Below are 16,101 nucleotides of genomic sequence, written 5' to 3' on the forward strand. Positions count from 1 at the left end.
GTCTCTGTGTGTGTGTGTGTCTGTGTGTGTCTGTTTGAGTGTGTCTGTTTGTGTGTGTCTGTTTGTGTGTGTCTGTGTGTGTGTCTGTGTGTGTGTCTGTGTGTGTGTGTCTGTGTGTGTGTCTGTGTGTGTCTGTGTGTGTCTGTGTGTGTGTGTGTCTGTGTGTGTGTGTGTCTGTGTCTGTGTGTGTGTGTGTCTGTGAGTGTCTGTGTGTGTCTGTGTGTGTCTGTGTCTGTGTGTGTGTGTGTGTCCGTGTGTGTGTGTCCGTGTGTGTGTGTCTGTGTGTGTGTCTGTGTGTGTGTCTGTGTGTGTGTCTGTGTGTGTGTCTGTGTGTGTGTCTGTGTGTGTCTGTCTGTGACCGCTGTTTCTCGACAACCACTGGTCAGATGTAATTGAAACTTGCCAGGTATAGTGCTGGGGACCTGAGGATGTGCCTTTTCAAGGTTTGATGTTAATCGGGCAAGTGCTTCCCAAGTTATGGCCATTTATTTACCAACCAATGACAGGACACGTTGTTGCGTGGGCGTGGCCGATGGGGGAAGGGAAGCACAGCCGCGTTCCCCATTACAGGTTACAACGTACGGGTTTCCGGAGAGTGATGACTTCGTGTATTCTAATAATTTCTCGATTTCTTATGCGCTTTTATAGATAAACACAATGCCCCAAGTTATGATCGTTTTCATATTAGACGGTGCATAAATTTCGGTAACATCAGAGTGAGCTGGTATGCTCCGAACCAGGAAGTAATTTTTTTTCTCTCTTCTCTTCTTTTTTTTGTTTTTCCTTGCGACGACATTGCGAAAAGGTAAAATACGTTGGCGCTAATTGAAGGATTGGCCATTAAAACCTAAATTGCGAATCATCGTAACTGTGATATGCGAACTTCCGCGCCACGCACGTACGGACACGCGAGAGCGAAGAAACGGCCTGTGTGGTTGTTGTTTCTTGCTCGCGGTTGGAATATTTATTTATTCTTTTTTATTATTATTATTTATTTTTTACGGGCACGTACTAGTAATTAAAACGATCACAACCCTTGGATATACCGGGTGTGTGTTCCATGACCTATAGGCCTTATTCAGATGACGTCACCGGTCACGTGACTGTGGCAGCTCCGCCATATTGAATGGCAAGAAAGTATTACCGCGTCCATAACAACCGATATTCTCCACTTCAACCACACCGTTATTTCCAAGCAAGCGATTTTTTTTTCCTGCAAATGTACTCAGCGATATACTAAAGGCTCTGGAGTGCAGTTTTACCGCTTTCCCGCCGAAGTAGACGACGAAATCTTTAGATATCGGTTCTGAGAAGAGAAAAATGGCGACCTGGCGAACAAGACTGGTTGTGCGGCCTTCATTTTGTCTCCGGTATGTAACGAATTTCTGATACGTTTTTTCAGTAGTTTGTATTTAATAGCCGGTGGTTACAAAATATTGTCTGATTTGTATCATTAAAATGCATTAAATCCCTTGTTTTATTGACAGAATGAGATAGGCCCGATCGCCTTTCTAACAGCTGTCGAACGCGCACAGTTCTGAGTTGTTTCACCACAGAAAGTCACATCGATATGTATATATAATACATAAAAAAATCATCACTTGGAAACATCCACAGCAGCGTGTGTAGCATTACACCGGATGTTTGTCATGGAAAAAAAATATAATGTCTCTGTCAGGAAACTGAAGAACGAAGATTTTCTACAAACTCAGCATTTAGACAAGAGCTTCACTTGAAATTTTAACTTGCGGCAGCAGTCAGGTTAAAAAAAAGTGACGCTGGTTACTGAACAAAACGAGCAACAACGATAATACAATAATGGTGAAATGAAAGAAAACAGGCTTACTACCTTTACCTCACCATAATACAGTTCTTGTCAGCTTTCGTCGAGATTATGTCACTAACTAACCCGGCGACATAATACGAGTTAGCGTCCATACTCGTGAAGGATTTCAGGCTGGCTTGAGTGTGAGGACTCGGCGTTTCAACAAGGTGAACATAGATATGAGGGAAAACGATTTGAGGCCAACATTTTCTTTCTGTTGTCCATTTATCCTTTGATAATAATATAAGGATCTTCACTAAGACCACACAGCTTCAGTTTTTCGCACTACCTCTTCTTAGAAATGTCATCTAATCCATGGAAATAGCCCAGAAGTTCGTGTGACGCGTGCGTGGAAGCCATGATTTTTGTGCCACTCAATATGGCGGAGCCTTACCTTCCGCTGTGACGTCACTCGCTTAGTGCATAGGGTCAATTAGCTTGTTATCGCTTGCCAAGCTGGCTGTTCCTTATCGCTTGTTTCGTTGGAGTGCTTGCTCGAGTGCTTAAGCCACTTAGCGAGTACTCCATAAGCTGATCGGTAATGGAACACACACACACACACACACACACACACACACACACACACACACACACACACACACACACACACACACACACACACACACACACACACACACACACACACACCAGGCCCAACACATGGGGTGGATTCGATGAATTCACACAGAAGGATGGATTCACAATGAAGGATGAAATCGCATTGATGAATGAATTGTTATTGCACGATGAAGTCATACTGAAAGATGAATTTACATTGAAGAATGAAATCAAACCGAAGGATGAGGTCATATTGAAGAATTAACTAACATTGAAGGATGAGGTCATATTGAAGGATGAAGTCAAATTGAAGGATAAATTAACATTGAAGGATGAAGTCGTATTGAAGGATGAAGTCATATTGAAAGATGAATTAGCATTGAAGGATGAAGTCATATTAAAGGATAAGTTAACATTGAAGGATGAAGTCATATTGAAGGATGAATTAACATTGAAGGATGAAGTCGTATTGAAAGATGAATTAACATTGAAGGATGAAGTCATATTGAAGAATAAATTATCATTGAAGGATGAAGTTGTATTGAAAGATGAATTAGCATTGAAGGATGAGGTCATATTGAAGGATAAAGTCATATTGAAGAATAAATTAACATTGAAGGATGAAGTCATCTTGAAGGATGAAGTCATCTTGAAGAATAAATTATCATTGAAGGATGAAGTTGTATTGAAAGATGAATTAGCATTGAAGGATGAGGTCATATTGAAGGATAAAGTCATATTGAAGAATAAATTAACATTGAAGGATGAAGTCATCTTGAAGAATAAATTATCATTGAAGGATGAAGTCATATTGAAAGATGAATTAACATTGAAGGATGAAGTCATATTGAAGAATAAATTATCATTGAAGGATGAAGTCAGATTGAAGGATAAATTAACATTGAAGGATGAAGTCATATTGAAGGATGAATTAACATTGAAGGATGAGGTCATATTGAAGGATAAAGTCATATTGAAGAATGAATTAACATTGAAGGATGAAGTCATCTTGAAGGATGAAGTCATCTTGAAGAATAAATTATCATTGAAGGATGAAGTCATATTGAAAGATGAATTAGCATTGAAGGATAAATTAACATTGAAGGATGAAGTCATATTGAAGGATGAATTAACATTGAAGGATGAAGTCATATTGAAGGATAAATTAACATTGAAGGATGAAGTCATATTGAAGGATAAATTAACATTGAAGGATGAAGTCATATTGAAGGATGAATTAACATTGAAGGATGAAGTCATATTGAAGGATAAATTAACATTGAAGGATGAAGTCATATTGAAGAATAAATTATCATTGAAGGATGAAGTCGTATTGAAAGATGAATTTGCATTGAAGGATGAAGTCATATTGAAGGATGAAGTCATATTGAAGGATAAATTGACATTGAAGGATGAAGTCATATTGAAGGATAAATTTACATTGAAGGATGAAGTCATATTGACCGTTTTTACAGCCATTTTTCCCTGCTGTGCAGGGGTTTGGCTTTTTCTTGAGGCAATGTTTTACGCCGGATGCCCTTCCTGACGCCAACCCTGGTCGCCTCTTACGACACACAGGGATATGGTACACCTATTCTAACCGGGGCGTACACCGGGACCAGTACACTGGCACTCATTTCGCCGACCTCGGAAGGATGACAGGCTGAGTCAACCTCCTGGTGTTAATTCAGCAGCCAACGGGGCTTGAACTCAGGACCCTGGGATCCCAAGCCACCACCCCAACCACTAAGCCAACACCAGGCTTGGATGAAGTCATATTGAAGGATAAATTAACATTGAAGGATGAAGTCATATTGAAGGATGAGGTCATATTGAAGGATGAAGTCATATTGAAGAATAAATTAACATTGAAGGATGAAGTCATATTGAAGAATAAATTAACATTGAAGGATGAAGTCATATTGAAGAATAAATTAACATTGAAGGATGAATTAATATTGAAGGATAAATTAACATTGAAGGATGATTTCAAAGTGGAGAAACCACGATGAAAATGATCTCCACAAGGTATTGTCATGGTCTACACCCCAATAAAGGTGCAGTGTGCACTGGTGGGTCCCGTGGATTGGTAAAAGTTGATACCCACAACAAGTGAAGGTTGTGAACTGAGGAGGGTTTTGAAAGTGTAGAATCCTTCTCAACAATCCATCATCTTCTTTGGTCGAAGGATCTTCAAAACGAAAATCATTGAAGAAAGGTCAGCGTTTTAATTCTTCATCATGTGAGGATGTACACCAATGATTGGGAAATACTTTTTCCTGCTAATCATATGCACAGTACTTGTGTACTAAGGAATGAAGGAGAAACGTTAACTCTTGGACTACCGTGACCTGTGAGCATTTTGTTGAACACCCCACGAAGGGAGGACTTTGTTTTAGAAACTTAGCGAACATAACGAACTGAATGGCTGGCTCAGCCATTTGCGAAGGTATTCAATTCCACCATCGTTATGCTTCTTTTTCGTCCTTCTTCCTCCTCCTCCTCCTCCTCCTCTTCTGTCAAGGTAAAGTCTTTCAAGAACCGACTGGGCAGGCCTGACGTTTGACCGAAGGTGGCAATAATTGAGAATTCTGCCAGGGTGTCAGTGATAACTGCCCCACTATTGTGTAAAATCTTTAACTTCCACCCACTACCTGTTGCTGGCAGATGTCCTACAGCTTAACGTCCATCTGACGGACGGTGCATACATTGATGTATCAACTTGCATGCAAAGGATTTAGGGGTGACAATTAATAGGTGGGTCGAGATTTGAACAGGGTCATACCCTACCAGCCCTTAATGCTACCCTGTAAATGATGCTGAGAAAGCCCTCCATGACGACAAATGGAATAGTCCAGTGTGTCTTGTACTGAAAGAGTGAAAGTGAAACGACCACCCAGAAAGCCTTGGGTTCATGCTTGTGGACCTGTTTAGAATCTCGTCACGTTTGGGTCATTACCCGTGACCCCGCATGCACAATATGGCTTTACAGGAAGCATCACACCAGGGAGAGTAACAAAGAACTTACAAAAAATTTATATATTTTTTAATGTAAAGGTATAAATGGTATATCATAACCATCAACATCTCCTGCGCCACCGGCAATAGGCAATTGACGCACCAGGAGAATAAATGTGATGCTGGGTGCAGATCTCGAGAGAAAAGGACTGATCGGTGCTTGATTTATTCATGGCTGTGAAGAACCTTTTTGACTCCTTCATAGATTGGGTCAACCCTTCCAACGGACGGAATTCAAGAGGCAGGACCCACTGTCAACATCGCGTGATAACACACTCTTGTGGTTGGATCCTAATCCACAGCATGGGCGAATCCCAGATTTTTTTGAAAGGGGGGTGGTGGTAGTGGTGGGGGTCCAGAAATCAAGGGAATGGGTACATACGTGCCCAGGTGCTGTGAGAACGAAATCATTAAGGCGTGGGGTTGAGGGCCCATTGAAGGGCGGAAGCTTTGGGATTTTAGATGCTCTCAGGTGCACTCTGAACATCCATTGAGCACATTGACTGTGTGATTGGAGGGGAGGGGTGTACTTGTGGTTCCTTAATTTACCCACTTCATTCACAGTGCCTTAACTTGCCCATTGACGACTTTTCAACCCCAATAGCTGCTGTGTTGCAGGGAATTCCGAGAAAATTATGGGAAATTGATTTGGGATTCCTGCCTTTTCCCTTTTTTTATTTTTAGGTTTGGGCTTGGAAAATTTGTGCTCAAACCATTCCTAGTGGCAAGTGTAGATGTGCTTGCACTTGTGCAGTGTGCTCTGTGCACCTCCTTTCCCAACACGAAGGAAAGGCTCATCAAGTTGTATTTCATGTTTTCAAAGCCATCTCACAACCTAGTTGACTAAATAAAATAGTGTGTACAATGGTAAAACAGGTTCACACAAATTTCTATGATGATTGTATGGAAAATGCGGCCGGCGTTCCCCAAAAAATCGGTTTTCTGCAGGAATGGGTTGTCCAGGGTGTTTCAGTAACACGAAATAAATGGTCTCGACGTTGCTCCGCTCCACCTCGGCCGAATAATGATCCATAATGATTGTGATAATAAATAATGATCACAATAATGGTACATAATTGTAATGATAATAATGCCAATGGTTCATAATGATAATATCACATAATGATGAGAATGATCATGATAATGGTACATAATGATACATTACGATAATGATAACAATAATGATCCATAGTGATTATGATAAATAATGATCACAATAATGGTACATAATGACAACAATAATGGTACATAATTATAATGATAGCGTATGATAATATCACATAATGATGATAATGATAAAAAATAATGATATTGATAATAGCATATAATGACAATAATAATGATAATGGTACAAAATGATAATGATTATAATGGCACACAATGAGAATGATTATAATAATGATTGTCCATAATGATGATGATAATGATACATGAGTATGCCTATTAATTATGTACTCCTGTATTGGAACGTGAGTACAGAACATCTATTAATTACGTTGGAATGCAATTCCAGTACGACGTCTCGTAATTACCTTCCACTGGAATGTGAGTATGTCTAATTATGTACTATTGAAATGTCAGTCTGTCTACTAATTCATACTGTTTTAATGTGAGTACGTCTATTAATTACATACTTTTAGACCCTTTAATACCCCTCATATTCATTGGACTTTTTTATTTTTATTTTTTAGACTTTTTAAGACCATTTCGACTTTTTCAGACCTTTTTGAACTTTTGACTTGTACACCTTTTCAGACCTTTGTCCTTGAGATCATTAGACCTTTCATTTGCAATCAATGAGCTTTCATTGAGTAAATTTTTCCATTTAATTGCCAAATAAAATACACCACACAAAACAAGTCCTGACGAGGGTCTGCAATTGCATATTATAGTTGTTCTCTCCAACATAACCTGGGAGTTATCCAGATATACTTTGGAATGACCTTTCTCGATAAGAATAATGAAGCATCAGTAGAGTTGCCATGGAGATAATATGACACTTTTTGATGGAAATTATATCACTTAAAAAAACAAAAAGTCCACAAGTTTTTTTTTTTTGGGGGGGGGGGGGACAGGGTGAAACAGAAGATCTAGATATATTTATGTGCCATAACTTTGTCACATCAATAATAAGCATTTATTTTAATTGAAAAGCTTTTTTTTAAAATAGAATTTATGTTTAAATGAAATGTTGTTCCATGATTTTCTACACAATATGAAGCCAGTTTTATGTTATTCTGATGTGAAATAAAAAGTTGCAACAAAATATAAATATCTAGTCCTTTCTGTTTCACCCTGTTTATGTCTGTCTGTCTATCTATCTATGTATATATATCATATATATATATATATATATATATATATATATATATATATATATATATATATATATATATATATATATTGATAGTAGGGACAGGAATAGAGGGTGGTGCATGATGATGACACATGCACAAAATTCCCCAATGCATTATGTGAGCTCCACTGATACAAAAGTGGTGGCAGTGAATATTTAAATAATTTTCAGGAATGCATCAGGACTCCCATGTAAGTCTTCAGACGTTTATTTGACACCAACGCATGGCATCGACAACCAGTAGGTTAAACATCCTCAAACAGCTGTGCGATCAATGCATACATCGCGCAACTAGTGGACCAACTTTGGCTTCATTCATAATTACTCATTATCAGGGAGGGGTGGGCGGGGGGCAGGAGGAACCATTAAAATATAAAGTAAAAACACACTCATATCTGCATCTTTGAGTTAAATCCTCATGACAAACGGATGAAGGGGTGAGGGGCTGACAGGTTGACATCACGCTCCATCCGTCTGCAAGCGCAGCCTGTGGCCATGTATACGCGGTGCATGCGCTCACGACCGTCTGCGCAGCGCAAGCGCACACGCTGCACGTGGGACAGCACGCTCGTGCAGCGCCACTCGACCGCATGCCTCCGGCGCCAGAAGTTTTGCGAGCCTGTCCAGTTGTGCAGAAGTTGAGCGGGAAGGCATTGACCCGTGCACAGGTGCTCCTTCAGGGGCCGGGCACTCACGCAGTCCCCGTCGCGCACGTAGCGGACCCTGCGCTGTGCTTGACAGGCCACTTGGCTCTCGTCTGTAGTGTGAACCCACACATAAGCAAATTCTTATATTCATGTGTAGTACAGCTGCCCACAAAACAATAAATTAATGCATGAGGCATTATGACATCAGTCACTTGATTCGCCTCGTACGGATTTATATTATTTCACAAACGTTCAGCTCAGGCCAATTGTCAGTTCGGAATATTGAAAGCATCTCACATATTTTACCTCGTGTAATATGTACTTATTGTATCGTACACAGCAAGTACTAGACAAACCGTAAAGTTCCTGCAGGTGACCCCTCCCGCCGTTGTTCGCTTGGTTTCCTGCCGCACTGGGTGATCCTGTATCTGACCATCCAACTGGACTTTGATCCAGCTCAGTAGGTCCGTTAGCGACGAGCGTTGGTTCCACCACCGTGAAGACACCCTGTGTGACCAAAGCGACGAGGAGAGACCACATCATCTCCACGGCCAGCCCCCTCGCCAATCGACGGCAAGCTTCCCCACTCTCAGCCTTTTATGGAGTCCCTGTCCATTGAGGTGTGGGAAACGTTTAATAACATCCCCGCCTGCGTAATAACATCCCACGTATGAAATGACATCCATGTGCGTGTGTCATTACAATTGAAATTGCACAACAACATTCTATTGACTTGCGTCCCTGCAGACACGACCAAACACGAATACCTAATTTCCGTTGTATCAAATCACCGGCATTATTAAGCACTCCCCTATAGGATATGGGGAGGTTTATACCTGTTATAAGGTTTGTTTCTACATTTAGTGCCCCCAATTTTTAATGGTCCTTCAGAGTTTCTGAGACTGCGAGAGCAAGGAGGACAAGACTACCATTTAGGTTTTTGTCCTTCCTGTTTTTTTTCTGCCAATATCCAAGCTGTATCTCAGAGCCGGCTTGCACTTTCAGAATGAAATTTTGCATCTGCAATGGTAATACAAAACATGCAGGGTTGGCACAATTTGTTTTGACTTTGACCTAATTTTAAAGACATGACCTAATTATAGACATTTAAATGTTTCTCCATATCTCGACTGTTTATCTGATCGGAATTGAAATTATCCTCACTAGGTATGGTAGAGCAAAGCGCATTTATGCTTAATTTACATCATACCCCTGTGGGTTAAAGGTCAAGGTCAAATGGCAGTCTGAAAAAATAACGCTTTTTTTTGTCATCGCTCAATTTTGCCAATGCGGAATATTAAAGGTTGCTTGGCCTTCCAAGATGCTCTTGCATTATAATGGTGGACCTGCACTGAAGTGGTGGACCTGATATTTCAACAGTGTCCTTGATCTACTTTTTTTCGGATTCTGACCTATTTTTTTATATACCAAGTCGAGGCTCGTGTAATAGCGAATACACAGAAACTTATAACAAGGCAGGAGACAAGAAGGGTGGGAGAGGGAAGCACAAAATAGTGGGGAACAGAGACAATTGGATATCTGTGGAAGGGAGAGGGATGGGATGGGGAACACAGGGCAAATAAGATGGTACTACAGGAACTTTCAGGAAGGAAAACAGGGAATTTTAAGGAAATGGGTTTGGGGTGGATTAACGGTGGGAGTAAAGATCAAGATTTTGGATGGGGGAAGATATGAAATGGATGGTGGCGAACAGTTGTTTTGAAGACCTGGAGGCAGGAGGGGGATTTGATAGAGTGTGAGAGTTTGTTCCAGAGGTGGGGAAAAAGGTGGGAATGAAAGCATGAAGGTGACCATTGATTCTTGATTTTGGCAGTTTTGCCAGAATGGTGTTTTTGGGCGACCTGGAGCACCCTGAGGAAATATAGAGGGGGAGGGGCAGATTACAGAGAGAGAAGGGGGGGGAGGGCAAGGCTGGAAAGGTGGCAGTAGAAAACAGAAAGGCCACTGACCTGCCTCTGGTGAGAGAGTGAAAGACCCAAAGACGGAGGTACATCGCGGGAGATACCAACGATCCTAAAAGCCTTGGTTTCCACAGCGTGGAGTTGAGCTAGGTGTCAGGCAGGAACACTACTCCAGAGGGGGGAGCAGTACTCCATCAGACTGCAGATGAAAGCTTTGTAAGTGGTTATAAGCTCAGGTGGGCCAAGGAAGGACTTTGCATGACGTAGGATGCCCAGTCAGCAACTGGCTTTGGAGGCCAGCTTGGAGATGTGGCTTTCCCAGGAAAGATCGTGGCAGATAGTGAGACCGAAAAGCTTCAATGAAAGGACTTCTTCAAGGTGATTGTTGAGAAAGTAGAATTGGGGGGAGGGGGTGAGGGGGGTTTCCAGATGGTCCTTTTGGAGAGACATGGTGAGGGTTTGAGATTTGTCAGGATTGAAAGACATATTTCAAGTGTGTGATCAGCTTGTGATTTCATCCAGGTCTGCAGAGAGTAAAGAGGCTGCTGCTTGCCAATCAGAGAGATGGGGGATGGTACGGCAGAGGGTGGAGTCATCAGCAAAGAGATAAAGAAGATTTTCCAGGGAATCTGAGAGATCGTTGATGACAACCAGAAAAAGAACAGGGCCCAGAACACTGCCTTGAGGAACTCCAGCCTGCATGGGAAGAGGAGATGAGAGAATTCCATTTTGAGCCACACGTTGACTGCGATAGGAGACGAAGTCCGTGAGCCATGAGTGGAGATTGCCTTGGATACCATAAGAAGAGAGTTTGGTGAGCAGAACGGGGTGCCAGACCATATTGAAAGCTTGCGACATGTCTAGGGAGATGACTCTGATCTCATGTTTGGCATTCAGGACCTCCATCCATTGTTGCGAAAGCAGAAGTAGCATGTCCAGAGTTGAGTGACCTGGTCTAAATCCAAATTGATGGTTGGAAGTCAAGCCATTGGAGAAGAGGAAGGATTTGATGTCGGAAGCGATGAAGGATTGCATGATCTTGCTGATGATTGGAAGCAGGCTGGTTGGTCTGCAGTTGCAAGGATCAGTTTTTGCACCTTTTTTGTGCAAAGCAGTAATGTTTGCTGATTTCCAAGCAGATGGCAGATGACCTTGAGTAAATGAGAGGGTGAATTCTTCCTTGTCACACATCCAACATGCCTGCCAAGTTTCTTCCGAATCCGTCTGCAACTCTTTGAGACATCCTGCACACAGACAGACAAACAGACAGAGAGGGGAGAAAACATAACGTCCTTCACCTTCGGTGACAGGTAACCAGATGCCACCAGGATTTGGAGGAGGGTGACAGGTTTGACAGTTCAGACTTGAGATTAGAAAGATGTTGTTTTCTGGCTCTCCTGAGGGGAGACACTCACTTGTTCTGAGCTTTGTGGAAGGAACTGAGATTGCTTTCAGTTGGATTTGCCTTCCATGAGGCGAAGGCAAGTTGTTTCAGGTCAACTGCCTCGCCACACGCTTCAGTGTACCATGGGCGGGAGGAAGGGTAGGACAACTGAAGACGAGATGAGATAAATCTGTGCATGAGAGAGAGAGAGCAAGTTTCTTTGAAAATAATCCCAGGATAAGTTGATGTCGGAGAAGGTAGAAACGGGCGATCATTCTTGAAGTTGATGGCTGCTTGAAGACCCTGCCAGTTGGCCTGAATGAAATGCGAGACTCGTCGGCACTGAGGTGGTCTTCTCATCACAGCCAGAGAGATGACCACTTTAACAAGCATATGGTCAGATGAACTGATTAGAGCAGAAGAACAGCAGACATTTTCTGGGAAATTGGTCAAATCACATCCAGAAGAGATGGAGTACCATTGGCTGAGATCCGGTTCAGAAGTTGACAGATTGAGTCAGTCCCAATGAGTTGCAGAAGTCCTTTGCTGAAGTGCCATGGCAGGTGAGAGAGGTACCCACACCCAGCCAACTGGAATGGTGGCAATTGAAGTCACTGCATATGAGGAAGAGAGAGTTTGGATGAGAGGATATAAGTTGGTCCATATTTTTGGAGAGCGAGATGGAAATGGAGTCATCACTTTTTGGTGAACAGTACAACACACATATAAACATGAGGTGGGAGTGGAGGGGAAGCTGTAGCCAGATATATACCTTGTGGTATGGAGAGTGAGGAATAGAGTTTTTGATAAAGAGAGCAACTTCGCCACCAGGACGAAGCTCAAGTCTGTTATGCGGGAGGAAGGAGTAATCAGGAAGACAAACTAAGGAGTCAGAGATGTCTTGAAGGAGGAAAGTTTCTTTTAAGCAGATTGTGTCTGGTTTGTCAGTGGCAAGCTGTATGGAGAGATCAGTGAGGTTAGAGTGAAGGCCCCAGATGTTTGAGGTCCACACTGTTAAGGAAGAGTGAGGGGAAGAGGCTTTGGGTGAAGGGGAGGGGAGGTGGAGGGTAGTGAGAGGGAGGAAGAGGTGGAGGTAGTGAGAGTTGTTGACAGTTGATGACAGGTTGTAGTAGAGCTAGTGGAGAGGGTCGGATGAGGAGGTGGACAATGGGACAGGTGGTGAAGGGATGAGTAGCAGTGGGGAGTAATAAGAGAGGGGGAAAAGGGAAGTGGGAGATTGGAGAAGGTGGAGGAATGAGCTGGAAGAGAGAGGTTGGGGGAAAGAGGCCGCATTGTTGATGTGAAGGGGGCCAGCTTTGAGAAGGGGGAGTGAGGGGAGAAATTTGAAAGGGAGGGGTGACGAAGGAGAATTGTGGGGGAAGAATTGAGCGAGAAAGGTGTGTGGGAGAGGGGAGACATTGAGAGCAGGGACGGCCATGGTATGGGATGGAGAAGGGAGGGTGGGGAGAGGGAAGGTTAAGACTGGGTAGTATTGTGTAGATGGGAGTGGGTGGCGGGGGGGGACAAAAATTGAGGAGTTGGGAAGAGGGAGAGGTGTGATGAGAATTGAGGAGGTGTAAAGAGGGGGAGGCAGCTTTGAGAAGGGTGAGTGGAGACGGAGATTTAATGGGGAGGTGTGAGGGGGGACATTTGGGGGAGACTGGTGAGAGGGGAGAATTGAGGGAGAAGGGTGAGGGGGAAGAGAGTGTAGCTTGCTTTGAAGAGGGAGGAGGTGGCTGAATTGAGAGGGAGGGGTGAGAGGGAGGAAAGATGACGAGAGCAGGCACGGTCATGGAAGAGGAGGGAGGAGGGAGAAGAGAGGGGTGGAGTGAGGATGAGACTAGGTCGTGGTATGGTTGATGTGGGAGCGGGTGGGAGGAGGAACAACATTTGAGGGGGTGGGAGGAGGGGGAGATGTGATGAGAGGAAAGAGAGAGCGTGATTGAGATATTTTGGAGTGTGCTGAATGATAGTGTGAGATATTTGAAAACCATGCAGTTTGGGATAACAGTGGGGGAACTGTTAATAAGGCAGAGGACAGTAGAGAAATGCTTAGATGGGGGGCAAAATGGGAGGGGTAAGGAGGTGGTATAACGGGGAGGAGTTAGGAGGAGGTATATTTAAGGAGGTGGGATGAATTTGCACTGAAGTTGGAAAGCAAGAACGATTCATAATGGAAGATGAACAAGTATTGCAAAATATGATTTTAAAAAATGAACAAAAAACACTTTTTTGATCAGAACTTGGACAATTTTCCTTTGATTTTTCATGATGTTGAACTTCATTGATAGATTGAAGATTGGGACTCATCTATCTATAATTCCAGCAATGTGTGTCTGTGTGTGTGTGTGTGTGTGTGTGTGTGTGTGTGTGTGCGTGTGTGTGTGTGTGTGTGTGTGTGTGTGTGTGTGTGTGTGTGTGTGTGTGTGTGTGTGTGTGTGTGTGTGTGTGTGTGTGTGTGTGTGTGTGTGTGTGTGTGTGTGTGTGTGTGTGTGTGTGTGTGTGTGTGTGTGTGTGACCGCTGTTTCTCGACAACCACTGGTCCGATCTAATTGAAACTTGCCAGGTATATTGCTGGGGACCTGAGGATGTGCCTTTTCAAGGTTTGATATTAATCAGACAAGTGCTTCGCAAGTTATGGCCATTTATTTACCAAACCAATGGCAAGACACGTTGCGTGGGCGTGGCTGATGGTGAAGGGAAGCACAGCCACGTTCCCCATTACAGGTTACAACGTACGGGCTTCCGGAGAGAGATGACTTCGTGTATTCTAATAATTTTTTTTTTTTTTTTGCGCATTTATAGATAAACACAATGGCCCAAGTTATGATCGTTTTCCTATTAGACGGTGTATAAATTTCGGTAAGATCAGATTTACCAGGAAGTAAATTATTTTTTTGCACGTTTTTTTTTCGTGTATTCTATTAATTTCTCGATTTCTTATGCGCATTTATAGATAAACACAATGACCCAAGTTATGATCGTTTTCATATTAGACGGTGCATAAATTTGGGGAACATCAGAGTTAGCTGGTATGCTCCGAAGCAGGAAGTAAATTATTTTTTGCACGTTTTTTTTCTCCTCTTTCCTCTTCTCTTTGTGTTTTTCCTTGCGATGACATTGGGAAACGGTGAAATACGTTGGTGCTAATTGAATAATTGGCCATTAAGAATAAATTGCGAATAATCGTAACTGCCTAATGCGAACTTCCGGACAGTGAGGACTTCACTTCCGGAGAGTGACGATTACTGTATTCTTTCTCGATTCTTTCTTTCTCGATTTCTGTACTTTCTCGATTTCTTTCTCGATTTTCTTAAACCCAATACCCCAATCCAGTCAGTAACGATTACTGTATTCTTTCTCAATTTTTTTTTCTTGATTTATCGACTTACTGTATTCTTTCTTTCTCGATTTTGGTACTTTCTCGATTTCTCTCTCGATTTTCTTAAACCCAATACCCCAATCCAGTCAGTGACGATTACTGTATTCTTTCTCAATTTTTTTTTCTTGATTTATCGACTTACTGTATTCTTTCTTTTTCGATTTCTGTACTTTCTCGATTTTATTAAACACAATGCCCCAATCCAATCGTCGTTTACGACAGCGAAGGAACGAAGCTGCGCGTCGTGCACGCGCAATGGAATCTGACGAAGCACGAGCTGCTCGCTTGACACGCAACGCGCATGACAAGGCGTCGTGCAGCTCAAACGGATGAAGAACGAACTGCTCGCTTGGCAGACAACACTAAACGCGTGGCAAGGCGTCGTGCAGAAGAAACGGATGAAGAATGAACTGCTCGCTTGGCAGACAACACTGAACGCGAGGCAAGGCGCCGTGCAGAGGAAACGGATGAAGAACGAACTGCTCACATAGCAGACAATACGGAACGCGAGGCAAGGCGTTGTGCAGCTCAAACGGATGAAGAACGAACTGCTCGCTTGACAGACAACACTGAACGCGAGGCAAGGCGTCGTGCAGCTGAAACGGATGAAGAACGAACTGCTCGCTTGGCAGACAACACTGAACGCGAGGCAAGGCGTCGTGCAGAAGAAACGGATGAAGAACGAGCTGCTCGCTTGACACGCGACGCTACGCGCGTGACAAGGTGTCGTGCAGCTGAAACGGATGAAGAACGAACTGCTCGCTTGGCAGACAACACTGGATGCGAGGCAAGGCGTCGTGCAGAAGAAATCCCTCACCAGCGAGAAGACCGGCAAGTAAGGGATGCACTGCGCCATCAGGACATACACCGTGCGAGACTAGAGCAGGCTCACCGTGAGAATTGCAACCTTGCTCGATACGATGATACAGATTTCTTCCGAGAGCAACTTCATGTTGAGTACAGGCACGCGTTAAGCAGGACCTCATTATTTCAATGCACTAAATGCTCA

The 16,101-nt window shown here is 43.0% G+C and overlaps 1 protein-coding gene across 1 annotated transcript; it reads right to left on the reverse strand.

Annotated features, from left to right (window-relative positions):
- Positions 1-7,949: 7,949 nt before the first annotated feature.
- On the reverse strand, positions 7,950-8,999 carry SOSTDC1 (sclerostin domain containing 1). The gene is made up of 2 exons (XM_085876477.1): positions 8,761-8,999; positions 7,950-8,514 (listed from the first exon to the last, which is right to left on the reverse strand). The coding sequence occupies exons 1-2, from the start codon at positions 8,945-8,947 to the stop codon at positions 8,174-8,176; spliced, it is 528 nt and encodes a 175-aa protein (XP_085732603.1). The 5' UTR covers positions 8,948-8,999; the 3' UTR covers positions 7,950-8,173.
- Between the last annotated feature and the right edge of the window lie 7,102 nt (positions 9,000-16,101).

Source organism: Eptatretus burgeri, chromosome 4 (assembly GCF_056783735.1).
Source record: "Eptatretus burgeri isolate ZD-2024b chromosome 4, Ebu_testis_v1, whole genome shotgun sequence".
In the NCBI taxonomy this organism is placed as follows: domain Eukaryota; kingdom Metazoa; phylum Chordata; class Myxini; order Myxiniformes; family Myxinidae; genus Eptatretus; species Eptatretus burgeri.